This window comes from Somniosus microcephalus, chromosome 7 (genome assembly GCF_052327205.1).
Source record: "Somniosus microcephalus isolate GS21.2 chromosome 7, FLI_Smic_1.0, whole genome shotgun sequence".
Taxonomy (NCBI): Eukaryota; Metazoa; Chordata; class Chondrichthyes; order Squaliformes; family Somniosidae; genus Somniosus; species Somniosus microcephalus.
The window spans coordinates 219,324,196-219,349,347 of record NC_140993.1 but is presented as its reverse complement, the minus strand read 5'-3'; the positions used below and the strand labels follow the sequence as shown (position 1 = coordinate 219,349,347).

The 25,152-nt window shown below is 45.1% G+C and overlaps 1 protein-coding gene across 3 annotated transcripts in view; it reads left to right on the top strand.

Moving 5' to 3' along the window:
• The window catches only part of timm21 (translocase of inner mitochondrial membrane 21), a 46,034-nt gene extending 30,836 nt beyond the window's left edge, over positions 1-15,198 (top strand). For 2 of the 3 annotated variants that reach the window (XM_085993426.1, XM_085993425.1), the window contains 4 exons: positions 6,699-6,833; positions 8,674-8,747; positions 11,880-11,982; positions 14,715-15,198. In XM_085993426.1, the coding sequence (XP_085849552.1) occupies positions 6,699-6,833; positions 8,674-8,747; positions 11,880-11,982; positions 14,715-14,807 (405 nt within the window). In that variant the 3' untranslated portion in view covers positions 14,808-15,198. The remainder of the gene's footprint in view (positions 1-6,698; positions 6,834-8,673; positions 8,748-11,879; positions 11,983-14,714) is intronic. The other variant, XM_085993427.1, reaches the window with a different exon arrangement.
• The last annotated feature ends 9,954 nt before the right edge of the window (positions 15,199-25,152 follow it).

The following is a 25,152-nucleotide window of genomic DNA, read 5'->3' as shown; positions in this document are numbered from 1 at the left end:
CACTACCACCACTTGTGCTCGCCATGGGCTAGTGCTACCCTCAATAATCCCTTCCTTCAGGAGTCTTGCTACTTCGGATTTAATGAAGCTCCTATCCCCGGCACTGTACCGTCTGCTTTTGGTAGCGATGGGCTTACAGTCGCGGGTGAGGTTAGCGAACAAGGGAGGGGGGAGACTTTAAGCGTGGAGAGGCTGCAAATGGTGCGCGGCGGGCGATTTAAAAGTTGCTGGCTGCAGACTGTGAGTGGGGGGAGGGGTCCATCGTACGCTAATGTGACACTTTTAAGGTGGCACTGAAAATCCAACCCCAGTAGAACGGCAGCGCAGAGATGGGGCAGGACATGAAGTTTAAAATTTTTGTATTCTGTGCCCCTTACTGAAAGGGTCACTACACAGTAGCCACCGACGTCTGCTGAATGGGATTTGAAAGCCATAGAGAACCGATGGCGCGTTGGCAGGACCGGGAGAGAGTAACTGCGCACCGTGTCGGGGTGGATAAAGCTCTCCGTGCTCCCGCTGTCGAAAAAGCAGGTAGTGGCGCGGCCGTTTACCGTAATGTCCATCATGGACTTGGACAGTTGGTGAGGGAGAGATTGGTCCAGCGTCACGGAGGCCAGTGTATGGTCGCTGTGGTCGTCAGACGAGGCGGTGGTTGAGTCCGGGTCACCCGCGATTGGAGTTGGAGGCGTCCAAGATGGCGGACAAAATGGCTGCACCCATGATCCCGATCCCCACGCGGCTGGAAGTGTCCAAGATGGCGGACAAGATGGCTGCCCCCACGGTTCACACGCGGCGCTGCTGGCGTTAGCGGTTTTACCTTTGCAGGCGTTGACGTAGTGTCCTTTCTTCCCGCAGCCAGAGCAGGTAGCGTTTTTCGCCGGGCAGCATGCTCTGGGGTGTTTTGCCTGGCCACAAAAGTAACATTTCGGGCCCTTGGACATCGCTGCAGCAGTTGGTGCCGGGGGTGGCGGTCCCATGACCCAAGGTTGCGGCGTCCACGGTGCGGAGCGGTTAGGGGAGAATGCGTCCATATTCCGGTGGGCCGCGTCTAGCGAGAGCGCGAGGGACACTGCCTTCTTCAGGTCGATTTCGCCCTTCTCCAGCAGTCTCTGCCGGGAGTAGTCGGACTTGAGGCCCGCAACGAAAGCATCTCGGATAAGTCCCTCCGTGTGTGTCGCGGCCGATACCTCTTTACAATCGCAGGCTCGGCCGAGTATCTGTAGTGCCCGTAGGAATGCCTCCACCGATTCCCCGGACTGCTGTTTGCGGGATCTCAGGAGGTGTCTGGCATAAACCGTATTTACCGGGCGTGTGTATTGTCCTTTTAGCAGATCGATAGCCGCCGCGTAGGTAGTCGCGTCCTGGATGAGCGTGTAGACTTGGTGGCCCACCTTGGAGGCCAGGATTTTTAGTTTGTTTCCATCTAGTGTCACGGCTGAGGCTTCCAGCTAAGCTTCGAAGCAACGCAGCCATTGTGCGAACTTGGTAGACGAACCCGCCTCTTGAGGGTCTAGGTCCAGGCATGTTGGTCTGAGGGCATGCAGCAGCGCCTGCTGCTCAGCGTTTGGTGCCGACATTTTGTTTTTGTTAATAAAATTGATGCGCTATCAATTACTCATAAAAGACGGAGAGTTAGGAGAGTAACTAAAAGGCTTTTATTAACAAAGAACAGAGCATGCCTCTCGTGGTTGACTGGTTTCCAAGAAGGCAGGGGGCTGCAGAGCAGTCACCTTTATACCTGGGCGTGTGGGTGGAGCCAGGGGCGGAGCCAGCTGAGGCATGCATAGATACAACCGTGTGCAACAACAACAACGGTGAGCAACAATAACAGTGGTTTACCACAGGGGCCTTGGAGGTAAACAAGGGAAATCACCATCCACTGGCAGGCCACAGGAATTCCTGAATGGGTCAGGGATGACGCAACTGAACAGTGGACAACTGTAGTGATTTAAAAAAAAAATACATATTTTGTATGTTGAAAATTAGTAATACTTAAGGTAAGCCTTTGGGATAAATCACACACATTGGTGCTCAGCCACACAGTGGCTAGTGTGTGTAATACAATTCAACAGAATACAACGGAAGCTAGTTTTTTTAAGCTGAAAATGTTAGCTGACATTTGCCATTAAAAACGCTATCCAAGCAGCACCTCCAGGCCTGACGGGTATTGTATGGAAATTGATGACCCATCTACTGACTTTAATGTATAACATATGTTCTGTTTTTTTTTAAAAGAAAACTGTTTTGCAAATGTTCATGACTGTTGAAGTGCTGGATGTTGGTGAAACATTTTCCATTTCAGGCAAACACTGCTGGCTCAGTAATAACACCCTCTGTTCTGTCCAAACAATATGCCTCAAGCCTAACCTCATGGTACAGTTTCCTCTACATTAGGGAAACAAAGCACAGACTAGATGACTGCTTTGCTGAATGCTTCTGTACTAACTGCGAGTGTGACCCCGAGTGACCTGTGGCTCACTACTTTAACTCCCCTCCAATTTCCCACTCTGACCTTTCTGACATTGGTCTTTATATCATTCCAAAAAAGCTCAGTACCAGCTTCAAGAACGGTATCTCATTTTTCTCTTTGACTTCCTGCCACCCTCTCGTTTGAATGTTGACTTCAGTAACTTCAGCCTTTAGCTCGATCCTTATTTTCAAACCTGTGTTCATTTCATACCCGACCCTGCACCCACCATGGTTTTTCATGTTTCGCAGCTCTTGTCACATTTCCCCAGGCCTCTCGATTCCTTAAACAAAAAGCAAAAAAAGTACAAATGCTGAAGATCTGAAATTAAAAAACAGAAAATGCTGAAAGCACTCAACAGGTTAGTCAGCATCTGCGGAGAGAACAGGCAAGTTAATGTTTCAGATTTAGATCCTTTATCAGAATACACACTGTCTCTTTAATGTGCTGAAGCTTCTGTCCATTACTTGACGTGTTGCATCATTCCCCTCATGATTCCCCTCTCGGTTTGTCTGTTTCCCCCCACCCTGTTCTCATTGTATCAATGTACCTGTCCACCTCTTACGTTCCAGTTCTGAAGAAAGGCCCATATCCGAAACGTTAACTTGCCTGTTCTCTCCACAGATGCTGACTGGCCTGTAGAGTCTTTCCAGCGTTTTCTGTTTTTGTTTGATTTCCAGCGTCTGCAGTATTTTGCTTTTTATCTTTGCGTTGAAAAACCTTTTAGGGGGGAAAATTCGATGGTGCCCCCTTTGGGGCTCTAACTTCGTAGCGCCCTGAAAAGTTAACGCCCCTGCGCTGTAAATTCAGTGGTAGCGCCCCAAGCAGGAGGCGGGGCACTACTGGAATCGTTCCCCCTCCTTCCTGGGGCGCTATCGCTGAATATCGCGGTGCAACAGCGCCATGCGCGTCAGCACGTAGCGCCATGCTATTACAGGCCTCCCTCCCCCGGGCGCATTAACTGGATCAATCCAATTTTCCCCCCTTAAGCTCTTATTCCTTTAAGGTTTGATTTCTGACTTGTTTAAATGAGAAATGTCTGAACAGATGGCTGCAGCACCAGAGTTTGAACTAAGCGAAAAGCCAAGCCTATCAGATAGAGTAAATGGCAACCCCACAGGGCCCTTTCTTATCGTGGTGTGATCCCAGAGCTGAAATTTATCATGCTTTCTCTCGCTGAGCAGTGTCCCTGCCAAATGGAGATGTGAATTATGCATTGAAAGAAAACATGGACTATGCCAAGTATTTTGCATGGAACAAGTCATATCAAATACCTCTTACCATATATTTGAGCAGTTTTTTTAGCCTTTTTTCAACCAGTACCAGTGGCAAGTAGGCAGAAGCCAAGATGAAGGGATAAGACTTAGTGTATAGGACACCGCGGAGTGAAATTGACTTGGCAACCTGATTTACATGCTACCCGTTTATATATTAAAAAAAAAAAAAATCAGGAAGTGTGCAAAATGGATTTCCTACACTTCAAAAGTACTTCATTGGCTGTAAAGCATTTTGGGACATCCTAAGGTGAAAGGCGCTATATAAATGCAAGTTCTTTTTTTTACCGATTCACTATCGCCAGTTTTGTGCAACTGCACAAGACCAATTTCAGTCTCGCCTCACCATTGATGATGATGTGGAAATAGTACTCCCCGCGTGGGAGACTTATACTGCCTCCCAAAGATACACAAAGCCAACACACCCGGACGTCCTATCGTATCAGGCAACGGAACCCTGTGTGAGAACCTCTCTGGATACGTCGAGGGCATCCTGAAACCCATCGTACAGGGAACCCCCAGCTTCTGTCGCGACACTACAGACTTCTTACAGAAACTCAGCACCCACGGGCCAGTTGAACCAGGAACATTCCTCGCCACGATGGATGTCTCGGCACTCTACACCAGTATCCCCCACGATGACGGCATCGCTGCAACAGCTTCAGTACTCAACACCAACAACAGCCAATCTCCAGACGCCATCCTACAACTCATCCGCTTCATCCTTGACCACAATGTCTTCACTTTCGACAACCAGTTCTTTACCCAAACACACGGAACAGCCATGGGGACCAAATTCGCACCCCAATACGCCAGCATCTTCATGCACAAGTTCGAGCAAGACATCTTTGCTGCACAGGAACTCCAACCAATGCTATACACCAGATACATCGACGACATTTTCTTCCCATGGACCCACGGCGAAGAATCACTGAAAAGACTACACGATAACATCAACAAGTTCCATCCCACCATCAAACTCACCATGGACTACTCCTCAGAATCGGTTTCATTCTTGGACACACGAATCTCCATCAAAGACAGACACCTCAGCACTTCACTCTACCGCAAGCCCACGGACAACCTCAGGATGCTCCAATTCTCCAGCTTCCACCCTAACCACGTTAAATAAGCCATCCCCTATGGACAAGCCCTGCGAATACACAGGATCTGCTCAGACGAGGAGGAATGCGATGGACACCTACAGACGCTGAAAGACGCCCTCGTAAGAACGGGATATGACGCTCGACTCGTCGATCAACAGTTCCGACGGGCCACAGCAAAAAATCGCATAGACCTCCTCAGAAGACAAACACAGGACACAACCAACAGAGTACCCTTCGTCGTCCAGTACTTCCCCGGAGCGGAGAACCTACGCCATGTTCTTCGCAGCCTTCAACATGTCATCGATGACGACGAACACCTCGCTAAGGCCATCCCCATGCCTCCACTACTCGCCTTCAAACAGCCGCCTAACCTCAAACAGACCATCGTTCGCAGCAAATTACCCAGCTTTCAGGAGAACAGCGACCACGACACCACACAACCCTGCCACGGCAACCTCTGCAAGACATGCCAGATCATCAACACAGATACCATCATCACACGTGAGGACACCACCCATCATGTGACTCGGCCAACGTTGTCTACCTCATACGTTGTAGGAAAGCATGCGCCGGAGCATGGTACATCAGCGAGACCATGCAGACACTGCGACAACGGATGAACGGACACCGCGCAACAATCGCCAGGCAGGAGTGTTCCCTCCCAGTCGGGGAACACTTCAGCCTCCGATCTTCGGGTAAGCATTCTCCAAGGCAGCCTTCGAGACACACGACAACACAAAATCGTAGAGCAGAAACTGATAGCCAAGTTCCGCACTCATGAGGACGGCCTCAACCGGGATCTTGGGTTCATGTCACGCTACATGTAACCCCACCTGACGTAGGGTCATCCAGACTCGAGTCGTCATTGGCTTGTTCTCTCTACACAGATGCGGCCAGACCTGCTGTGATTGCCAGCAAAAAAAAAACTTTTTGTCTGTTTTTTGTTTTTCATACAGACCCCAGCATCTGCAACATTTGACCCCTTGTGACCCCACCTCATTGTTCTTTGATGTAATGTTTTCCTGACTAACCTGTTTGGACACCACTCACACCTTTGATTGCTGTGATTATCTCTCTGCCGAGGTGTGATAAATGGCAGTTAGAAAGATTACCTGTAATCATCTGGCATTATTCTCTGACTATATAAGCTGTGTCTTTATGCATCTCTCCACTTCACCTGATAAAGGAGCAGCGCTCCGAAAGCTTGTGATTTCAAATAAAACTGTTGGACTATAACCTGGTGTTGTGTGACTTCTTACATTCGTCCACCCCAGTCCAACACCGGCATCTCCACACCATGGAAATAGTTTGGCACTGATTTAATTCATGTTCATTTTTGGTATAGTTTCTCTAAACTAGGAAAGGTTTAGGGGAGGGTGAAATAGTTCAAGTTTTTAAACTGTTCCGTTCCTGAGTAAATACAATTGTTTTATTTTAAAATTTGACAAGAAAATTCAGACTAAAATACTGTATCCTTTAAACTGCAATATACTGGTGTAAGACAGAACTGCACACTCACTTAAGGCGCTTAACTTCCTATCTCTTTAACTGCAAGCCTCTATTCTGGTGTTGACTGGATTCCAACTTTTAATGAGTTTCATCTGCTTCAGCTGGCTCCTTTGGGAGGGGAAGAACAAAACAGATGGAGCTGTAAGAGAGCTTGTATTTTCCCCTGTAAGTAGCATCCTTGCCTGTCCAAGCTGATGTTTGTTTGATGATTATCGAATATCCATCCAGCCATTAAAGGACACACTTAAAATAGTTCCACAAAGATTACAACTGGTTCCAGGCTTGATGATGATTGAAACTTAATACATCATTTTAACAGCAATTTTTAAATTTCCATTTAAGCAAAATTACTGGTCCGTGAAGCAGTTTGTAACCTGTTCCCAATTAGCAGACGTGGCTATCTTCCAGCAAAGAGGATTTTCTAGGACTATGCAGATTAACACCTTGAACGCAGGAATTGATTGCAACAGTTGTCATGTAGGTTATTTCTCTGTTCGCTTTTAGCCAGCTAAATGTTCAAACTGTATTTTCATCAGTTCTTCCCTCTTGTAGCCTTTAAATTATCTTTCTTCCCGTCACAACCTTTTCTCAATTTATCAATACTATGCACAATGTCATTGGTCTTCTGAACCACCTCCTCTTGTCCCTGAGTTCTAAATACAACATGGTACGTGTTCTTCCTTCTCTCTACATCCTCGCTGGGTTATTACGTGTCATCATATTTCTGATTCTAATTCATTCTTTCACAGGACTTCAAGGTGGGGAAAAAGAGCTGAAGAGAATTTTAAAAATGACACGTGTTTAATACTTAACGAGTCTCGCAATGGAAAAGAATGAGCCAAACCAGATTAATTAAAATAGTCTTTCTTATTGAATTCAATATAACATATTGCCATGGGATTTGAACTCAACCGCTGGGTTGCTAGTCCAATATCATAACCACTAGGCCACTATTAATTAAAATAGTGCCTAATCTTGTCTTTTAATAATGAAAACTTGTGCCACAATATGTCAGACACGTTCCACCCCAAGTATACCCCTGCAATACTAGAGTACAAACACGTAACACATTTGTTTGAAATTCCTCTCTGCTATTTTAGCAGTGACACTAACCCATTTAAAATAACTGGGTTAATGCCGCCACTAGAATCATAGAGTGGTTACAGCTCCAGAAGGAGGCCATTTGGCCCGTCGAGCCCATGCTGGCTCTCTGCAAGAGCACTTCAGCTAGTCCCACTCCCCCACCCTCTCCCCGTAGCCCTGCAAATTTTTTCCTCTTGGGTACTTATCCAACTCCCTTTTGAAAACCATGATTGAGTGTGCCTCCACCACACTTTCAGGCAGTGCATTCCAGATCCTAACCACATGCTGCATTAAAAAGTTTTTCCTCATGTCGCCTTTGGTTCTTCTACCAATCACCTTGAATCTGTGTCCTCTGGTTCTTGACCCTTCCGTCAATGGGAACAGTTTCTCTCTATCTACTCTGTCTAGACCCCTCATCATTCTGAATAGTTCTATCAAATCTCCTCTCAACCTTCTCTGCTCTAAGGAGAACAAGCCCAGCTTCTGCAGTCCATCCATGTAACTAAAGTCCCTCATCCCTGGAACCATTCTTGTAAATCTTTTCTGCACCCTCTCTAAGGCCTTCACATCCTTCCTAAAGTGCGGTGCCCAGAATTGGACACACTATTCCAGTTGAGGCGGAACCAGTGTTTTATAAAGGTTCATCATAACTTCCTTGTTTTTGTACTCTATGCCTCTATGTATTGGAGAGAGAAATTCTAGAGAATGCATTAAGTGTTTTTGTATACTTGTCCAATTTTGGGGCTTGAGTAAGCCCTCAGTGCTGCCTCCCATGTGGTATGGAGCTCATCAATGCTTGCACGTACAGATGTGCTATAGACCTGTTTGAATTTGCGAGCTCACGATTGCTGAAGAGCTAACATTTACTTAAGATGAAGACAAGCTGTGCTGCTGGTGGAGGAGCTGACATTTGTTTCTCTGCGAAAATAATTACAGAGGTGCATTCGAAGTGTATGTGCCTGCATAATGTGTCTCCTCTGCCTATACAATGTACATGTATCAGTATGTACAGCACGCAATCCTTATGGAAGTAAAGTCCTGCTAAATCCATATTGCTGCTTAGTGTCCGTTGGTTCCTTTCCGAAGTGATGGATTAGTATATAAAAATCAGGTTATAACACAGCTTTTTTTTGCACTGAATATGGAATAGAGTTTGTAATTAATGTTACAAGACTTACAGTGGTATATAGTTATAATCTAAATATTTAGATTTAAAGACAACTTGTGTTAACAGATAATTGGTGCGCTGGGAGAACCTATAAAAGGTTATGGAGAGACATCACGACGGGGTAGAAGACGACATGTCAGGTAAATTAAAGAGTAGATATATAGTAAAGTTGTTATGTGCCTCTTGGGTAGCGTTAAGCACATTAAAAAAAAAAGTACTTTTTCTAGCAATTGAAGGATTGTTTTACCTTCCACCTCAACAACAACAACTTGTATTTATATAGCGCCTTTAATGTAGTAAAATGTCCCAAGGCGCTTCATGGGACCATTACTGAACAAACTTTGATACCGAGCCACATAAGGGAAAATTAGGGCAGGTGACCAAAAGCTTGGTCAAAGAGGTAGGTTTTAAGGAGCGTCTTAAAGGAGGAAAGAGAGGTGGAGAGGTTTAGGGAGGGAATTCCAGAGCATAGGACCTTAGCAGCTGAAGGCACGGCCCCCAATAGTGGAGCAATTAAAATAGGGGATGCACAAGCGGCCAGAATTGGGGGGAGTGCAGATATCTCGGAGGGTTGTGGGGCATGGGGAGATTGGAGATGGCGAGGCCATGAAGGGATTTGAAAACAAGGATGAGAGTTTTGAAATTGCGGCGTTGCTTAACCGGGAGCCAAAGTAGGTCAGCGAGCACAGGGGTGATGAGCGAACGGGACTTGGTGTGAGTTAGGGCAGCCGAGTTTTGGAAGAGCTTAAGTTTACGTAGGGTGGAAGATGGGAGGCCAGCCAGGTGTGCGTTGCAATAGTTAAGTCTAGAGGTAGCAAAGGCATGGATGAGGGTTTCAGCAGCAGAAGAGCTGAGGCAGGGCAGAGATGTGCAATGTTACCTCAGCCAACTCTGCAATAAGGAGATCCTAGCTGATGCATTTGACTTCCAATCTACTACCCCCCCAAGCACCTATAGGATACAGATTTACTGTCATTGTCTGTGCTGAGCTCTTTATCTCAAATCATGTCTCGACAGAGTGGAGAACCCAGGGGTTTCTGCAGAAGGATTGAGGAAATATTGGAGGGGGAGTCACGTTGGACAGCTTTTGGACATCTTGGGGGTCATTTTAACTCTTACTGAAAGTGTAGAACGGGCAATATGGGATCGGCGACCATTCTATATCTCTCCAGATTTTCCTTTCCATTGATTTCAATAGACAGGAAAATCAGGAGAGATATATAACAAACAGCCGATCTGATATCACTAAAGATTAAAATTACGTCCATCTGCCTACGGCTTTAGTATCATTGGTAAAACTCTACAAATACAACCTACAACCCTCCGAGAACTCTGCGTTCCTCCAATTCTGACCTTGTGCGTCCCCGATTTCCTTCGCCCCAACATTGGCGACCATGCCTTCAGCTGTCTAGGCCCGAAGCTTTGGAATTCCCTCCCTAAACATCTCTGTGTCTCTACCTCTCTCTGCTTCTTTAAGATGGTCCTTAAAACCTTCCTCTTTGACCAAGCTTTTGGTCACCTGTCCTAATATCTCCTTATGTGGCTCAGTGACATTTTATCTGATAACGCTCCTGTGAAGCATCTCGGGGTGTTTTGCTACATTATAGGTGCTATAGAAATACAAGTTGTTGAACAGGTCGCAAGCCCTCTTCGATCAGCAATGTTGTTTGGTGTGAGGACACTTAAGGAAAATTCAGGAGTCTTAACCTCAAAACAAAGGGCATTTTGCAAAGAAAAGTCTGGTTTTCAGTTAACGAGAGACAAAACATGTTTGCCTTTATGTGCTGTGGATCGAGTGTGCACTGAAAGCTGTCCCTTGTATTAAAAAACAAAAGGAAGCAATTTTCCTCTGCTGGCTGGCAGTTGAAAATTTGGATGAGACACCTCATCCTCCCCATTAACGCCAAAGCCCAAGTGATGTCTGTAAATAGCCGAGCACCAGTCTGCCGCTTCCTGCGACTGTTTAAACATGCAAATCTGGGTCCTACACGGTTGTACAAATGGGCAGGGTTTGGTCCGCGCATGCTCCGCCCATTTGTGCCAGACATTAAGCAGTCTAACCAGCGGTCCTTAAAGAGCATGCTAGAGGCTGTTCAAAAACTGGCTCAGCAAATTTAACATTTTTATTTTTGTGGACCCTAGAGTAGCAGGAGTGGTCCTCCGGGGCCTAGAACAAGAATTCCTGCACGCTGCATCTTCTCCCCCCACCCCAAGACCTGATTTGCGGGCCAGCTTAGCGCAGGAGTCAGCCGATATCCGGCTTTCCCACAACTGGCGGCGGCAGTCGAGGAAGCCTGAACCGATGATGGTTCAGGCATCTTATTTTTCTCATTCTTCCGTTCCTCCTACAACATACCGGCTTTTAAGCCCCAAACTTGTTGCCACATAATCATTACTTCCTAGTTTACCTCATCTGCTCTCTTTCTTTTAATAGTCTTGGCAGCCAGGCCTTGGCTCTTTATCTAGATTTCTTATTTTTTTAATTACTCTCATCTGGGGAAGTAGGTTACCTCCGCATTATTATTGCATGAGCACAGAGCACATAGTTTATGGTGACTGTTGTAGGGGTTGGCTTAATTGTAATTGGAGAAGCTAATCATTCATGTTTGACTTCATTTCAAATTGGTTCCTGGGACAATTGATTTTTTTTTTAGAGCTTATCCTAGGACAAGAGTGGGCTAGCTTATTTATTTCACTGAAGTGTTGGAGTAAGATTCCTTATAAAAGTATTCGTTCATCTTTTCGGTCTTTGCTCAGTGGGTAGCACTCTCACCTCTGAGTCAGAAGGTTGTGGGTTCAAGCTCCACTCCAGGACTTGAGAATATAATCTAGGCTGACACTTCAGCGTAATATTGAGGGACTTCTGCCTTGTTGGAGGTGCTGTCTTCCGGATGAGACGTTAAACCGAGGCCCTTGTCTACCTTCTTGGGCAGATGGAAAAAAAAAATTCCCATTCCATTACTTTGAAGAAGAGCAGGGGAGATCTCCTGGTATTCTGGCCAACATTTATCCCTCAACCAACACCACCAAAAAAAGACTCTCTGGTCATTCATCTCATTGCTGTTTATGGGATCTTGCTCTGCGCAAATCAGCTGCTTTGATTGCCGACAAAACAACGATGACTACACTTCAAAAGTAATTTATTCGCTGTAATGCATTTTGAGACATCCTGATGATACAAAATATGCCGTCTAAATGCACATTTGTTCTTTCCTTGCTTCCTTCTTCCTTTCTTAAATCTTGAGATGTAATATTGCTTTTCTGTCTTTCAGCCATATTGAATACATGAAGGATGGTGTGAAGCATATTCAACTCAAATTTTACATTGAGGGCTCCGAGCCCATAAAAGGAACAGTGCACTTGGATGCAAAGGAGGTCATTTATTTTTTTGTTTTATAGAACTTGTTAATTTCATTTTAAGTGTCAAGTTTCCCCCCCCCCCCCCCCGCCCCCACCACCCGACTCCAAGATACAATTAAAAAAATACTGGGGTGATGCTGGGTGTTGGAGCAGCGATGGTGAGCATCACAGAACAGTCAGATGCTGTGCGTGTCCCCTACTCTGAGGTGCACAAAGTCAAGGTAGAAGGAGGGGAATGCCAACTGGAGGCTGTGGTGTCTCCTTAGGATGTGAGGAAGGAGAGAACATTGGGTGGGGCAGTCCAGGCTTGAGTGGTAACTCAGCGACCAGTCATTAGCCTAGTTCAGGGAGAAGGTTGGTGGCAGAAGTGTGAATCAATGCAGACTGAAGAATGGGGATTTGCAACATTTTTTAAAAATGACAAATAAGTTGTATTTTTTTTTAAAATAATTTTTGAAAATGTATTGCCATTTGCATCTGTTAACATAGAAATATAGAAAATAGGAGCCAGGAGTAGGTCATTCGGCCCCTCGAGCCTGCTCCGCCATTTAATGAGATCATGGCTGATCATCCAAGTACCCTGTCCCTGCTTTCTCCCCATATCCCTTGATCCCTTTAGCCTTAAGAAATATACCTAACCCCTTCTTGAATATATTTAATAAGTTGGCCTCAACTGCCTTCTGTGGTAGAGAATTCCACAGGCTCACCACTCACTGGATGAAGAAATCCCTCCTCATCTTAGTCCTAAATGGCTTACCCCTTATCCTTAGACTGTGACCCCTGGTTCTGGACTCCCCTGCCATCGGGAACATCCTTCCTGCATCTAGTCTGCCTAGTCCTGTTAGAATTTTATAAGTTTCAATGAGATCCCCTCTCATTCTTCTAAACTCTAGCGAATATAAGCCTAATCGACCCAATCTCTCTTCATTCGGCATTCCTGCCATCCCAGGTATCAATCTGGTGAATCTTTGCTGCACTCCCTCCATGGCAAGAACATCCTTCCTCAGACAAGGTGACCAAAACTGCACACAATACTCAAGGTGTGGTCTCACCAAGGCCCTGTACAACTGCAGCAAGACATTAGTACGATAGCAAAATATTGCAGATGCTGGAAATCCAAAATAACAACAGAAAATGCTGGAAAAACTCAGCAGGCCAGGCAACATCCATGGAGATAAATTAGATTCTTGCAATCTGGTATACTGTATTTGCTGCTCACGATGCGGTCTCCTGTACATTGGGGAGACCAAACGCAGATTGGGTGACCGCTTTGCAGAACACCTCCGTTCAGCCCGTAAGGGTGACCCCGAGCTTCCGGTCGCGTGTCATTTTAATTCACCGTTCCATTCCCACTCGGATCTCGCCGTCCTTGGCTTTTTGCATTGTTCCACGGAAGTGCAACGTAAACTCGAGGCACAGCACCTCATCTTCCGATTAGGCACTTTGCAGCCTTCCGGACTCTATCGAGTTCAACAATTTCAGATCATAACCTCGGCCCCTATTACATTTTTACTTATTTTTTTTCCACCTCTTTGTTTTGGGTTTTCCCTCCCCCCACCCCCCCTTTCCTTTTTTTTCTCTCTCCCACATGGCAGCTGCCTCTCATTCTGCCAGTACACTTCACACCTAATCTGAGCCGTCTTTTGTCTCCACTTGTCCTATTACCATCTCGTCTGGTTTTGAATACCTCTTAATGTCTCTTTACTTCTTTTGTTCTATCGCAGCCCTGCCTTCGATCTATTTCATTTCCTTTCCAGTTTTGAAAAATGTTCACCCGATACGTCGACTCTGATTTCTCTCCACGGATGTTGCCTGGGCTGCTGAGTTTTTCAAGCATTTTCTGTTGTTATTGCAGTAAGACATCCTTGCTCCTGTACTTGAATCCTCTCGCTATGAAGGCCAACATACCATTTGCCTTCTTAACCGCCTGCTGCACCTGAATGCTTACCTTCAGCGACTGGTGCACAAGGACACCCAGGTCTCGTTGCACTTCCCCTTTTCCCAATCTATTGCCGTTCAGATAATTGCCTTCCTGTTTTTGCCACCAAAGTGGATAACCTCACATTTATCCACATTGGGCAGATGCATGGCAGATGCAGTATAATCACCCAACCTGTCCAAATCGTACTGGAGTTTCTCTGTATCCTCCTCACAGCACACAGGCCCACCCAGCTTTGTGTCATCTGCAAACTTGGAGATATTACATCTAGTTCCCTTGTCTAGATCATTAATATATATTGTGAATAGCTGGGTTTAATTGTAGATTCCAGCTGCAAACTGGAAGTGAGAAGAAGTGGATAATTGAATTTAATTTGTGATGGGCACAGGTAAAAATTAAAAAATTAAAAAGTGGATTTGGAATAAAATGCCCACAAGATTTCCATCATTCATTTAAAAGCATACATCTGCTTAAAAGCCTCTGCTCTAGAATACAGTGGGGCTCTTTGAAACACCGTGAGAAGTTTGAATGCTCATATATCTCTCAAAGTAATGTTGTCTACCTGCAGCTTACCAGAACAAGCCAGCAAACCTATTTTAACAGCGCGTTTAGCTTCTGATTCGATGGGATGTTTCGCTTTTAAAGTGAATTTTCAGTTAGTTTCCACATTGACAAAAGAAAAATCAAAATTATTTCAAAGAGGCATCAAACCCAGAATACAAAGCCATTTGTTTCTGCATCTATAGATGAGAGAAGACAAAATGCATGTTGATTATAGAACAAAGCTGTCTTGTTTTCTTTATTGCAGAACCCTGAAAGTGGAAGGTATGACTTTCGTTATTTATTTGTGGACTTTGACACCTATCCTAAAAGGACCATTATTGTTGAAGACAACCGGTAAAGGAGTTGAATGCATTCTTTTCCATGCGCCAATACGAAACCAGCGATTTCTTCATACTTTTGTAGATTGAATAAATCATGTGAATGAGAAAAGATTTGGATAATTAATCAAGCTTTTCAGGTGCTGTCATCCCAATTTAATCATGCAGGGGGGCCAGACTCAGGGTCTGAAATACAATTTCTGCAAATTATACTGGCTTTTTATACAGTCTATTGATTAATGTGCTCTCTCTGCATTAAATCATGGAGTTTAGCCTGTTATGTTGAAAAGTTTTACAGATAATGTCAAGTTTAAGGACTAATTGCTAGTCCTTTTTTTTGAACAAATGGAATTCAATTATGTCGTACCAAAAAATTGTAAGAACAGTTATAAATAAAACACATTGTGATAATCTGTTATTGTAAATTATTATCTGCTCTTTTTTCTTTGATAGGCCTGCCCAAGATATGCACCATACACTGAGCAGACACACAAGCAGCCTGCTTTTAGGCCTCTACCAATACTACTTTTAAGCAGGCTACTAGGATAGGAGCTGATTTCCTTCCCCTCTTCCTCCCTCCTTCCCTTCTTCCTGCTGTACTTTCCCTTCCTCCTATTTATCCCTCCTTCCCTTCCTCCCTGTGGTGAAGCAGCTGATCTCTGCTCCGCATCCCCCTCCAAACACGTTGAAGATCAGAATTCCATTGGGGAATTGTGGACACTATCCCATTTCCTATCATTTAGTGACATGACTTGTACGTTGATGCTCCAAGGCGCACAGTAATTTAAAAATGGTGTTTTGGGCTTAACCAGGCTTTGAGAAATCTGAAATTGTGAAGGAGTTAAAAGCCCTTGCCCCCATTCTCCAGCTGATCATCAGAGTTTAACTGGTGAGAATACATTAAGCTTTTTGCATGAGACCTGGTGCGTCAGGCCTTCTAAAGACCTCAAACCTCCTTGAAAGTGTGGCTGATCTCCGGCAGAGGTAGCTGCCACTGATGCGCTCTTGCAGGTCCTAGTGGTCTGCCCTAACTATGCAAATGACCCTGTCCCTAGAATTTAGGATGGGGTCTCCAGCCTGGATCAGGACGCGTTTTGGGGGGAGTGGTTCCTCTTCGCTGCATTTTAGCCCGTGGAGCGGGCCCCAAGAATTTCCAGGCTACGGTATCTGCAATGGAAATGGATTGTGCTAATAATAAAAAAAAAAAATTAATTTTCATCCCTTTTTCTTTTTTGATAAAATTATTTAACAGAGGGATATATGGCCCACTGTCCCACCTGCTGACAGTTTTATTAAAGAACTTCTGTTATAGAAGCCTCACACAAAATGGTAGAAGAGTGCACTTATAATGGGCTGCTGGTGAGGAAAGATGGATTGAAATGTATGGAATGGGTATCATTTTAAACCTAATAACTTGGGGAAAAGTGAAATGCTCATCAACTAAAGGAGGCAAAAGAAGTGGCAAAGGAAAAAAAACCTGTCTTTATATAGCACCTTTCATGACCTCCGGATGTCCTAAAGTGCTTCACAGACAATGAAGTACTATTTGAAGTGTAGTCACTGTTGTGATGTAGGAAACGCGGCAGCCAATTTGCACATGGCAAGATACCACAAACAGCAATGACCAGATAATCTACTTTCGTGATGTTGGTTGAAGGATAAATATTGGTTAGGACACCTGGAGAATTCTCTACTCTTCTTCGAATAATGCCATAGGATCTTTTATATCCACCTGAGAAGGCAGATAGGGCCTCAGTTTAACATCTCATCTGAAAGACGGCACCTCCAACAGTGCAGCACTGTCAGTGCAGTGAAGTAGCAGCCTTGATTATGTGGTCAAATCTCCAGAGTGAGACTTAGAACCCACAACCTTCTGACTCAGCCAAAAAGCAGCACCTCCAATAGAGCAGCACTCCCTCAGTACTGCACTGAAGTGTTGGCCTGGGTTATGTGCTCAAGTCACTCGATTGCGGTTTGAATCCACAATCTTCAAACTCACAGGCGCAAGAGTGCTACCACTGTCCAAGGGTAACACTAACCATAGAAGGAACGACAAGGCAACATTTTTAAACATGAGGAACACACGGGATCTACCCACGTATGAATTATAATGTTAAAAATGATGAGCTGGTCTCCGGTTCCAACGGTATTGTGGCAGTAGCTGGTGCTGTGAATGTAATGTTACATGACAAACTGAAAACAATGGGGCAGGGCCTAACATTACAGGGCAGCCCCAAACATAAAAAATGCATTTGTAGCTTTCCAGTAGCCACTAAACCAAGCAGAGAATATTGCAAATTATTAACCCCAGCAGAATGGCATCTGTGTGGTAATGGGGTAGAACAAGCCAGCATTGGAGTAGAAATTGTGCTCTCTGCTCGCATTGCTGCCTGCACTAAGTCACGCCAGTATTTGCTGCCATTAAAAGGTCTTTCAGCAGCGTTAACGGCCATGAGGAGTCTGGCAGGACTTACAAGTGGAAAACATCTCAGATGGGTGCTTGAACTTCAAGCGCCTCCTTTGCCATGGTTCTTTTAAACTTTCATTTTTTGCCCATCAGTGGCGGAGGGGGTGGCGGGGGTTGCATTTTCTGACAGCTTTCCTCACGGGTGACCTGCAGTGTTTGTGGGTCTTGCGGGGTCAGTAAATCAATGGATGAACTCCATTGCAACAATTGAAGATCATCTCTGAAGATCTTTTATCTTTATGATGATAGCCTCACCAGAATGTCAGCCCTAGCAAATCTGGACTCAACTGCTTAAGATTTTAAGGAATAATAAATAATTTATTCAAAATTCCATAACCAATTATTTATCAAATAATTATTTTGTGTCAAGTATGCAAGACCCACTGCAAGCTGCCACAATGACTACACATTTAAACACTTTCAAGAGTAACCATTGGGGAAAAATTAGTGTTACAGAGAACACAGATGCATTCATATCATAAACTATTAAAAAATCAACAAACATTGGGCGGCCTCTAATATTTTTGAAGCAAGTATGGCAACTGTTTGGGTCACTCCTTTCTTCCACGTTCCCCTGGACTGCAAGTGGGAGACAGAGGCGACCTTTGGCCTCCTGAGATTAGCGCTGCAAAGATCACGTTACACTAGAAAATCAATGCGACCCTGATGTTAATGAGCAGGCAGTACCAAAATGCTGGTACTGCCTGCGCTGTCTTGGCCAGTGGCTGTTATCCTTGGCCGCCGATGTTACCGGCAGGTTTCCAGCATTCTCCAATTTCTCGGCCAATCTCATTTCCCAACACATCCCGCCCCCTCCGCCCCAACAAGAACAAAGCCATAGTCACCATTACCCCACAAACCACTAATTCTTGGATGGAACAGGAATCGCACATCCCCATCCCCCTACTGAGCAAAAGTGTCAAGAGTTGACTAAATTGGAGACCCAAGGTGCCACTTTGATTTCCTGGCACTTCTTCCACGCGGACACCTCTGTAGTTCGGCCGCCCATCCTGATTCTTAAAATGACTCCTTGTGATGGAGCCAGTTGATATCTGGCATTCCTGCCCTGCCACACTTCCAGCGGTGCAGCAGGTCCCTACCTCCAATCTGGTACATCTTGCATACCATCTTGTGTATTCTCAGCTTTACAGGAAGCAAAGAATGGGCCAGAAATTAGGATCGGGTGCTTGCCGCGCGTGCAAGCCCCCGATCTGCACTCACCCTGCGCGCTGACATCTGAAGCCTGGGCCTGCTTGCATTTCCTGTCACTGGCCCGGTTCAGATGTCGGCGCGATGTGCTTACCTGATCCAGCGGCATAGTTAGTGCGATGTGCCGGCTGGGATCAGGTGAGCACTCTGCAGCCAATCAGGGGAGGGGAAACTCATTCATGAGTTTGATAGTAAAGACTGTCAAACTCATGAAAAGTACGGGCACCCAAAAGACTAGTTTAACTTTAATTAAAATTTTAAAAAACTCCCAATAATTAAATAAATTATAAATAACTTAAAAAAACTATTTAAAACAATTAATACAATTTTTGAAAAAAATAATTTTTTACGAAATCGGGTCTAAAAATAAACTTACCTTACTGTAAAGTCCTTAAAAACAATGAAGCTGTGGAAAAAATGTAATAATTTTAAATAATAGACCACTTACCTTCAAGAATCCACTCCTTACGGCTCCTTTTTTCATTTCTAAAAAGTCCAGGCCCTTGCACACGCGCAAACCTGTCAAAATGAAGGAAGTTCAACGCGTGCGCGCAGAGTCCTGCGCGCACGCGTTGGACCTCTTAAACCCCTTAGTTCGATGGAGAGGAAATGCCGGTTTCCCGCGCATGCGCTGTGCATGCTGAAATCCGGCACTTCCAATGGGCCCATGCGTGAGTACACCGTCCGTACTCACGCGTTGGGACCGGAATTACTGGCCCGTTATGTGTAAAATAAAGGCTATTAATTTATGAAAGAAAGAACTTGCATTTATATAGTGCCTTTCATGACCTCAGGAGATCCCAAAACACTTTACAGCCAATTAAGTACTTTTGAAGTGTAGTCACTGTTGTAATGTAAATATGGCAGCCAATTTGCACACAGCAAGCTCCCACAAACAGCAATGAGATCATCTGTTTTTGTTATGTTGGTTGAGGGATAAATATTGACCAGGACACTGAGGATAACTCCCAAGCTCTTCTTCGAAATATTGCCATGGGATCTTTTCTGTCCACCTGAGCAGGCAGACGGGACTTTGGTTTAACATCTCATCTGAAAGACGGCACCTCCGACAGTGCAGCACTCACTGCACTGAAGTGTCAGCTTAGATTATGTTCTCAAGTCTCTGGAGTGGGACTTGAACTCACATCCTTCTGATTCAAAGATGACTGTTCTACCACTGAGCCACAACTGGCAATAGGAGTAATTAAGACTACGGATTTACAGTTTTCACAGAACACTCATGGAAATCATTCCTAAAACACTAATAAAACAATCTCAAAATACCATGTATGAGAACAGAATTTGAGTTATTCAACTACTGTATATCAGTGGCCCTGATAATGCATGCTAAGTTGTGCATTATATGGTGTATCACCCCTATTGTTACAAAACAGTGGTTTGATTTTAACACCCGGCGGGTTTTGGTGCAAAACACACTCGCTGACCTATGTTTGCGGGGCGGGGTATTTTAACTCCCTGGTCTCATCTCTGCATGGTACCCATCCCAGAAAGGGGCAGCTGGCCAGCGGACGGACGAGGAAGTTCAGGCGGCCATAGATTGCCAAACAGCACCGAAGGATTTCTCCCCAGCCAGCAGGTAAGTTGCGGGAAGGTTGCTTCAGGAGGGTCTTGCAGGAAGGAAGGGCGGCAGTCCAGGGCAGGGGAGGCGGTGACTTTCCTTGTGAGGCCTGAAAGGAAGTCTGCTCTTCCCAGCACCACAAAGGAAAGTGTTTGGAGGGCCTCTATATCCTTCCTGACAGCTCTGACCTGCTTTCATGTGCCGGCAAAGCCGTGGCAGTATCCGGTTCAGGCCCGGGTTAAAATGCAATCATATTCCCATTAACGTACTAGGACCCCAACTTCCATAAATTCACAGGTCTCCTGCTTCTGGTGACTGCACCAGCCACCTACTGAAGTGAGCCATTAAAGTGGTGGCCAGTGCAATTACCACAGGAGCTAGGGGGATAGGTCACAATGCTCCATTTTAAAGGTCCCCACACCCCATTCCCATCGGGCAGGGTGGGTTAAAATTGACCCCAACATATCCTCCAACTCACTGTAAGCAATGGCACGGGTGTCTGCAAGTAATATGAGAATAACGGGGCAGAATTTGCGGTCGGTATGTTGGCGTACTCTCAGAGTATGACGTCATACCACCTTTGAAATGGACAGCAAGGGGAATTTAAATTCAGTTAATTAAATAAATCTGGAATAAAAAGCTAGTATCATTAATGGTGACCATGAAACTACTGGATTGTCGTAAAAACCCATCTGGTTCACTAATGTCCTTCAGGGAAGGAAATCTGCCATCCCTACCCGGTCTGGCCTATGTGTGACTCCAGACCCACAGCAATGTGGTTGACACTTAACTGCCCTCTGAAATGGCCTAGCAAGCCACTCAGTTGTACACAACCGCTAATAAGAACAGCGGTTCAAGAAGGTAGCTCACAAGCGCCTGCTCAAGGGCAATTAATAATGAATAAATTAAAATAAATAAATAAATAAAGTTCGGGATTTCCGCTTACACGTGCATTAAATGGCGAACTTGCGATCTGTCAAGTTCCGACTTGACAGAAAATCCGCTCCAACATTGATATCCTCATTGCTGGCACAGAGTTGGGCTAATTGCCCACCAACTGCCCAGCAATTACGTACAGAAATTTTATGGCTGGTGCAAACAGGCGCAGCGCAAGGGGGCACCCATCAATAAAAAAATCTTCACCTGATGCTTTTTTGTTTAAATTAATGAAAGGAATATAAATCCAGACTGACTAGAGTGAGAGACTCTCCAGGAAATTGACAGTTTAGCAAATGAAAAAAAAATCAAAAATGCACTTCCCTTATTCCCCTCACTGTATCTTCAGTTGACCTTTCATGGTACAAACTGCATAAAACTTTTATCAACATTAGCTGCTGTATTCTCCCTAGAAAAATACAATAATTACTCCGCCGACCACAAAATCCAGGCCAATATATTTATATATAAGCCATGATAGCTCCATAAAAACATTTTGCCCAATACTATTATTTTTCTGTTGGGAAGCCAAGGCTTCTTCGGCAGCACCTCCCAAACCCGCAACCTCTTCCACCTAGAAGGACAAGGGCAGCAGGCGCACGGGAACACCATCACCTCCAAGTTCCCCTCCAAGTCACACACCATCCTGACTTGGAAGTATATCGCCGTTCCTTCATCGTTGCTGGGTCAAAATCTGTGGGAGCACCTTCACCACACGGACTGCAGTGGTTCAAGAAGGCGGCTCACCACCATCTTCTCAAGGGCAATTAGGAATGGGCAATAAATGCTGGCCTTGCCAGTGATGCCCCATCCCATGAACGAACAAAAAATAAGGAATAGTCTGTACTTCCAGATGCGTGTGTATCGTATTCTACAATGTAGTAGTATTATTAGTAAAATTAATTCATAAAAATATGGAAGGTTATGCTGGCAGGGTTAGATGAAGAGGGGTGGGAGCAGGCTCAGCTTTTCACTATATTTATAAATGATTTGGATGAAGGAATAGAGAGTAGTATATCTAAGTTTGCTGATGACACTAAGTTAGCTGGCACAGTAAATAGTGTAGATGGGAATAGAAAGTTGCAAAGGGACATTGATAGATTAAGTGAGTGGGCAAAACTATGGCAGATGGCGTTCAATGTGATGAAATATGAGGTCACCCACTTTGGACCCAAGAAAGATAGATCAGAGCATTTTCTAAATGATGAGAAACTAGGAATTGCAGAGGAGCAAAGAGATTTAGGGGTCCAAGTACATAAATCACTGAAAACTATTGGGCAGGTACAAAAAAGAATTTAAAAGGCTAATGGAATGTTAGCCTTTATCTAAAGAGGCTGGAATACAAAGCGGTGGAAGTTATGTTACAGCTGCACCGAGCTCCGGTTAGACCCCATCTGGAATACAGCGTTCAGTTCTGGGCACCGCACCTCAGGAAGGATATATTGGCCTTGGACGCGGTGCAGCACAGATTCACCAGAACGATACCGGGGCTACAAGGGTTAAATTATGAGGACAGGTTGCATAGAACTAGGCTTCTGTTTCCTTGGGTATAGAAGATTAAAGGGCGATCTAATTGAAGCATTTAAGATGATTTGATAGGGTAGATAGAGAGAAGCTATTTCCTCGGGTGGTAGAGTCCAGAACAAGGGGACATTCAGGGGTGATGTCAGGAAGCATTTCTTCACACAAAGGTTGGTGGAAATCTGGAACTCTGTCCCCCAAAAAGCTGCTGAAGCTATGCGAATTGAAAGTTTAAAAACTGAGATGGATAGATTTTTGTTAGGCAAGGGTAATAAAGGTTACAGTTCTCTCTCCTCAGGTATTGTCCCCCTCCCCTTCAAATCTGCCGTCAACACCCCTCTCCCCAAAAAACAAATCCTTGACCCCTCTGTCCTTGCAAACTACCGCCCCATCTCCAACCTCCCTTTCCTTTCCAAAGTCCTTCAACGTGTTGTTGTCTCCCAAATCCGTGCCCACCTTTCCTGGAGCTCCACGTTTGAATCCCTCCAATCTGGTTTCCGCCCCTGTCACAGTACTGAAACGGCACTTATCAAAGTCACAAATGACATCCTATGTGATTGTGACCGTGATAAACTATCCCTCCTCGTCCTTCTCGACCTGTCTGCCACTTTTGACATGGTTGACCACATCATCCTCCTCCAACACCTTTCCACCGTCGTCCAGCTGGGTGGGACTGCACTCGCCTGGTTCCACTCTTATCAATCTAATCATAGCCAGAGAATCACCTGCAATGGCTTCTCTTCCCACACTTGCACTGTTACCTCTGGTGTCCCCCAGGGATCTATCCTTGGTCCCCTCCTATTTCTCATCTACATTCTGCCCCTCGGCGACATCACCCGAAAAAACGTTAGGTTCCACATGTACGCTGACAACACCCAGCTCTACATCACCACCACCTCTCTTGACACCTCCACTCTCTAAATTGTCAGACTGCTTATCCGACATCCAGTACTGGATGAGCAGAAATTCCCTTCAACTAAATATTGGGAAGACCGGAGCCATTGTCTTCGGTACCCGCCACAAACTCCGTTCCCTGGCCACCGACTCCATCCCTCTCCCTGGCAACTGTCTGAGTCTGAACCAGACTGTTCGCAACCTTGGTGTCATATTTGACCCTGAGATGAGCTTCCGACCACATACCGCTCCATCATCAAGACCGCCTATTTCCACTTCCATAACATCGCCCGACTCGGCCCCGCCTTAGCTCACCTGCTGCATCCATGCCTTTGTTAACTCTAGACTTGACTATTCCAACACACTCCTGGCCAGCCTCCCATCTGTCACCCTCCATAAACTTGAGCTCATCCCAAACTCTGCTGCTCGTGTCCTAACTCGCACCAAGTCCCGTTCACCCATCACCCCTGTACTCACTGACCTACATTGGCTCCTGGTTAAGCAGCGCCTCGATTTTAAAATCCTCATCCTTGTTTTCAATTCCCTCCATGGCCTCGCCCCTCCCTTTGTAACCTCCTCCAGCCCTACAACCCTATGAGATATCTGTGCTCCTCCAATTCTGGCCTCTTGCACATCCCCAATTTTAATCACTCCACCATTGGCGGTCTTGCCTTCAGCTGCCGAGGCTGTAATTCCCACCCTAATCCTCTCCGCCTCTCTACCTCTCTATCTCTCTTTCCTCATTTAAGACACTCCTTAAAACCTATCTTTTTGTCCAAGCTTTTGGTCATCTGTCCTAATATCCCCTTATGTGGCTCGTTGTCAAATGTTGTTTATTAACGCTCCTGTGAAGCACCTTGGGACATTTTACTACATTAAAGGCACTATATAAATGCAAGTTGTTGTTGGAACCAAGATGGGTAAATGGAGTTAAGATACAGATTAGCCATGATCTAACTGAATGCAGAATAGACTCGAGGGGCTGAATGGCCTATTCCTGTTCCTATTAAGCCAGAGGTCTGGACTAAAAGTCCAGAGAACGTGAGTTCAAATTCCACCATGGTAGTTTGAGAATTTGAATTAGTTTAAAAAGTCTGGAAATCAAAAGCTGGTCTCAGTAAAAGTGACCATGAAGCTGTCGGATTGTCGCAAAGACCCAAGTGGTTCACTAATGTCCTTTGGGGAAGAAAACTTGCTGTCCTTGCTGGCCAATAAGTGACTCCAGTTCCATACCAAAGTGATTATTTCTTAACTGCCTTCCTAAGGTACCCAGCAAGTTGTATCAAACTTGGAGCAAATGGGGTCGGGCAATAAATGTCAGCCTTGCCAATGATGTCCATATCCCAGGAAGGAATAAAAAAGGACAGTAAAAACAGATCAAGTAGATCCCTTGTAACTCATACTTAGCAGCTTCCAACCTGGGTTGTGTAGACTTCACACAGTCGTGTGATGGATGACTTCTGTTTCTGTTGATTATGAATAAGACATCAAAAGTGCCAAGCTGGGGCTAAGCCATTTATATAAGAAAAGTCTCGCCTCAACACCAAGGGAAGCAGTAAGTAGCAGAGTACCATGTCATCCACAAGCCACCCACAACCACATGTCAACTGTACTGTACATAATGCATGTCAATGTTGTAAGTTATATGCCAAGTGCAGTAAACCATAACATGACGGGACTGCAAATTAAGTAAAATCAATTGCAAAATAAAGCACCAGACTTTGCACCAGCTACCACTCATTTCACTATTTGATGATTT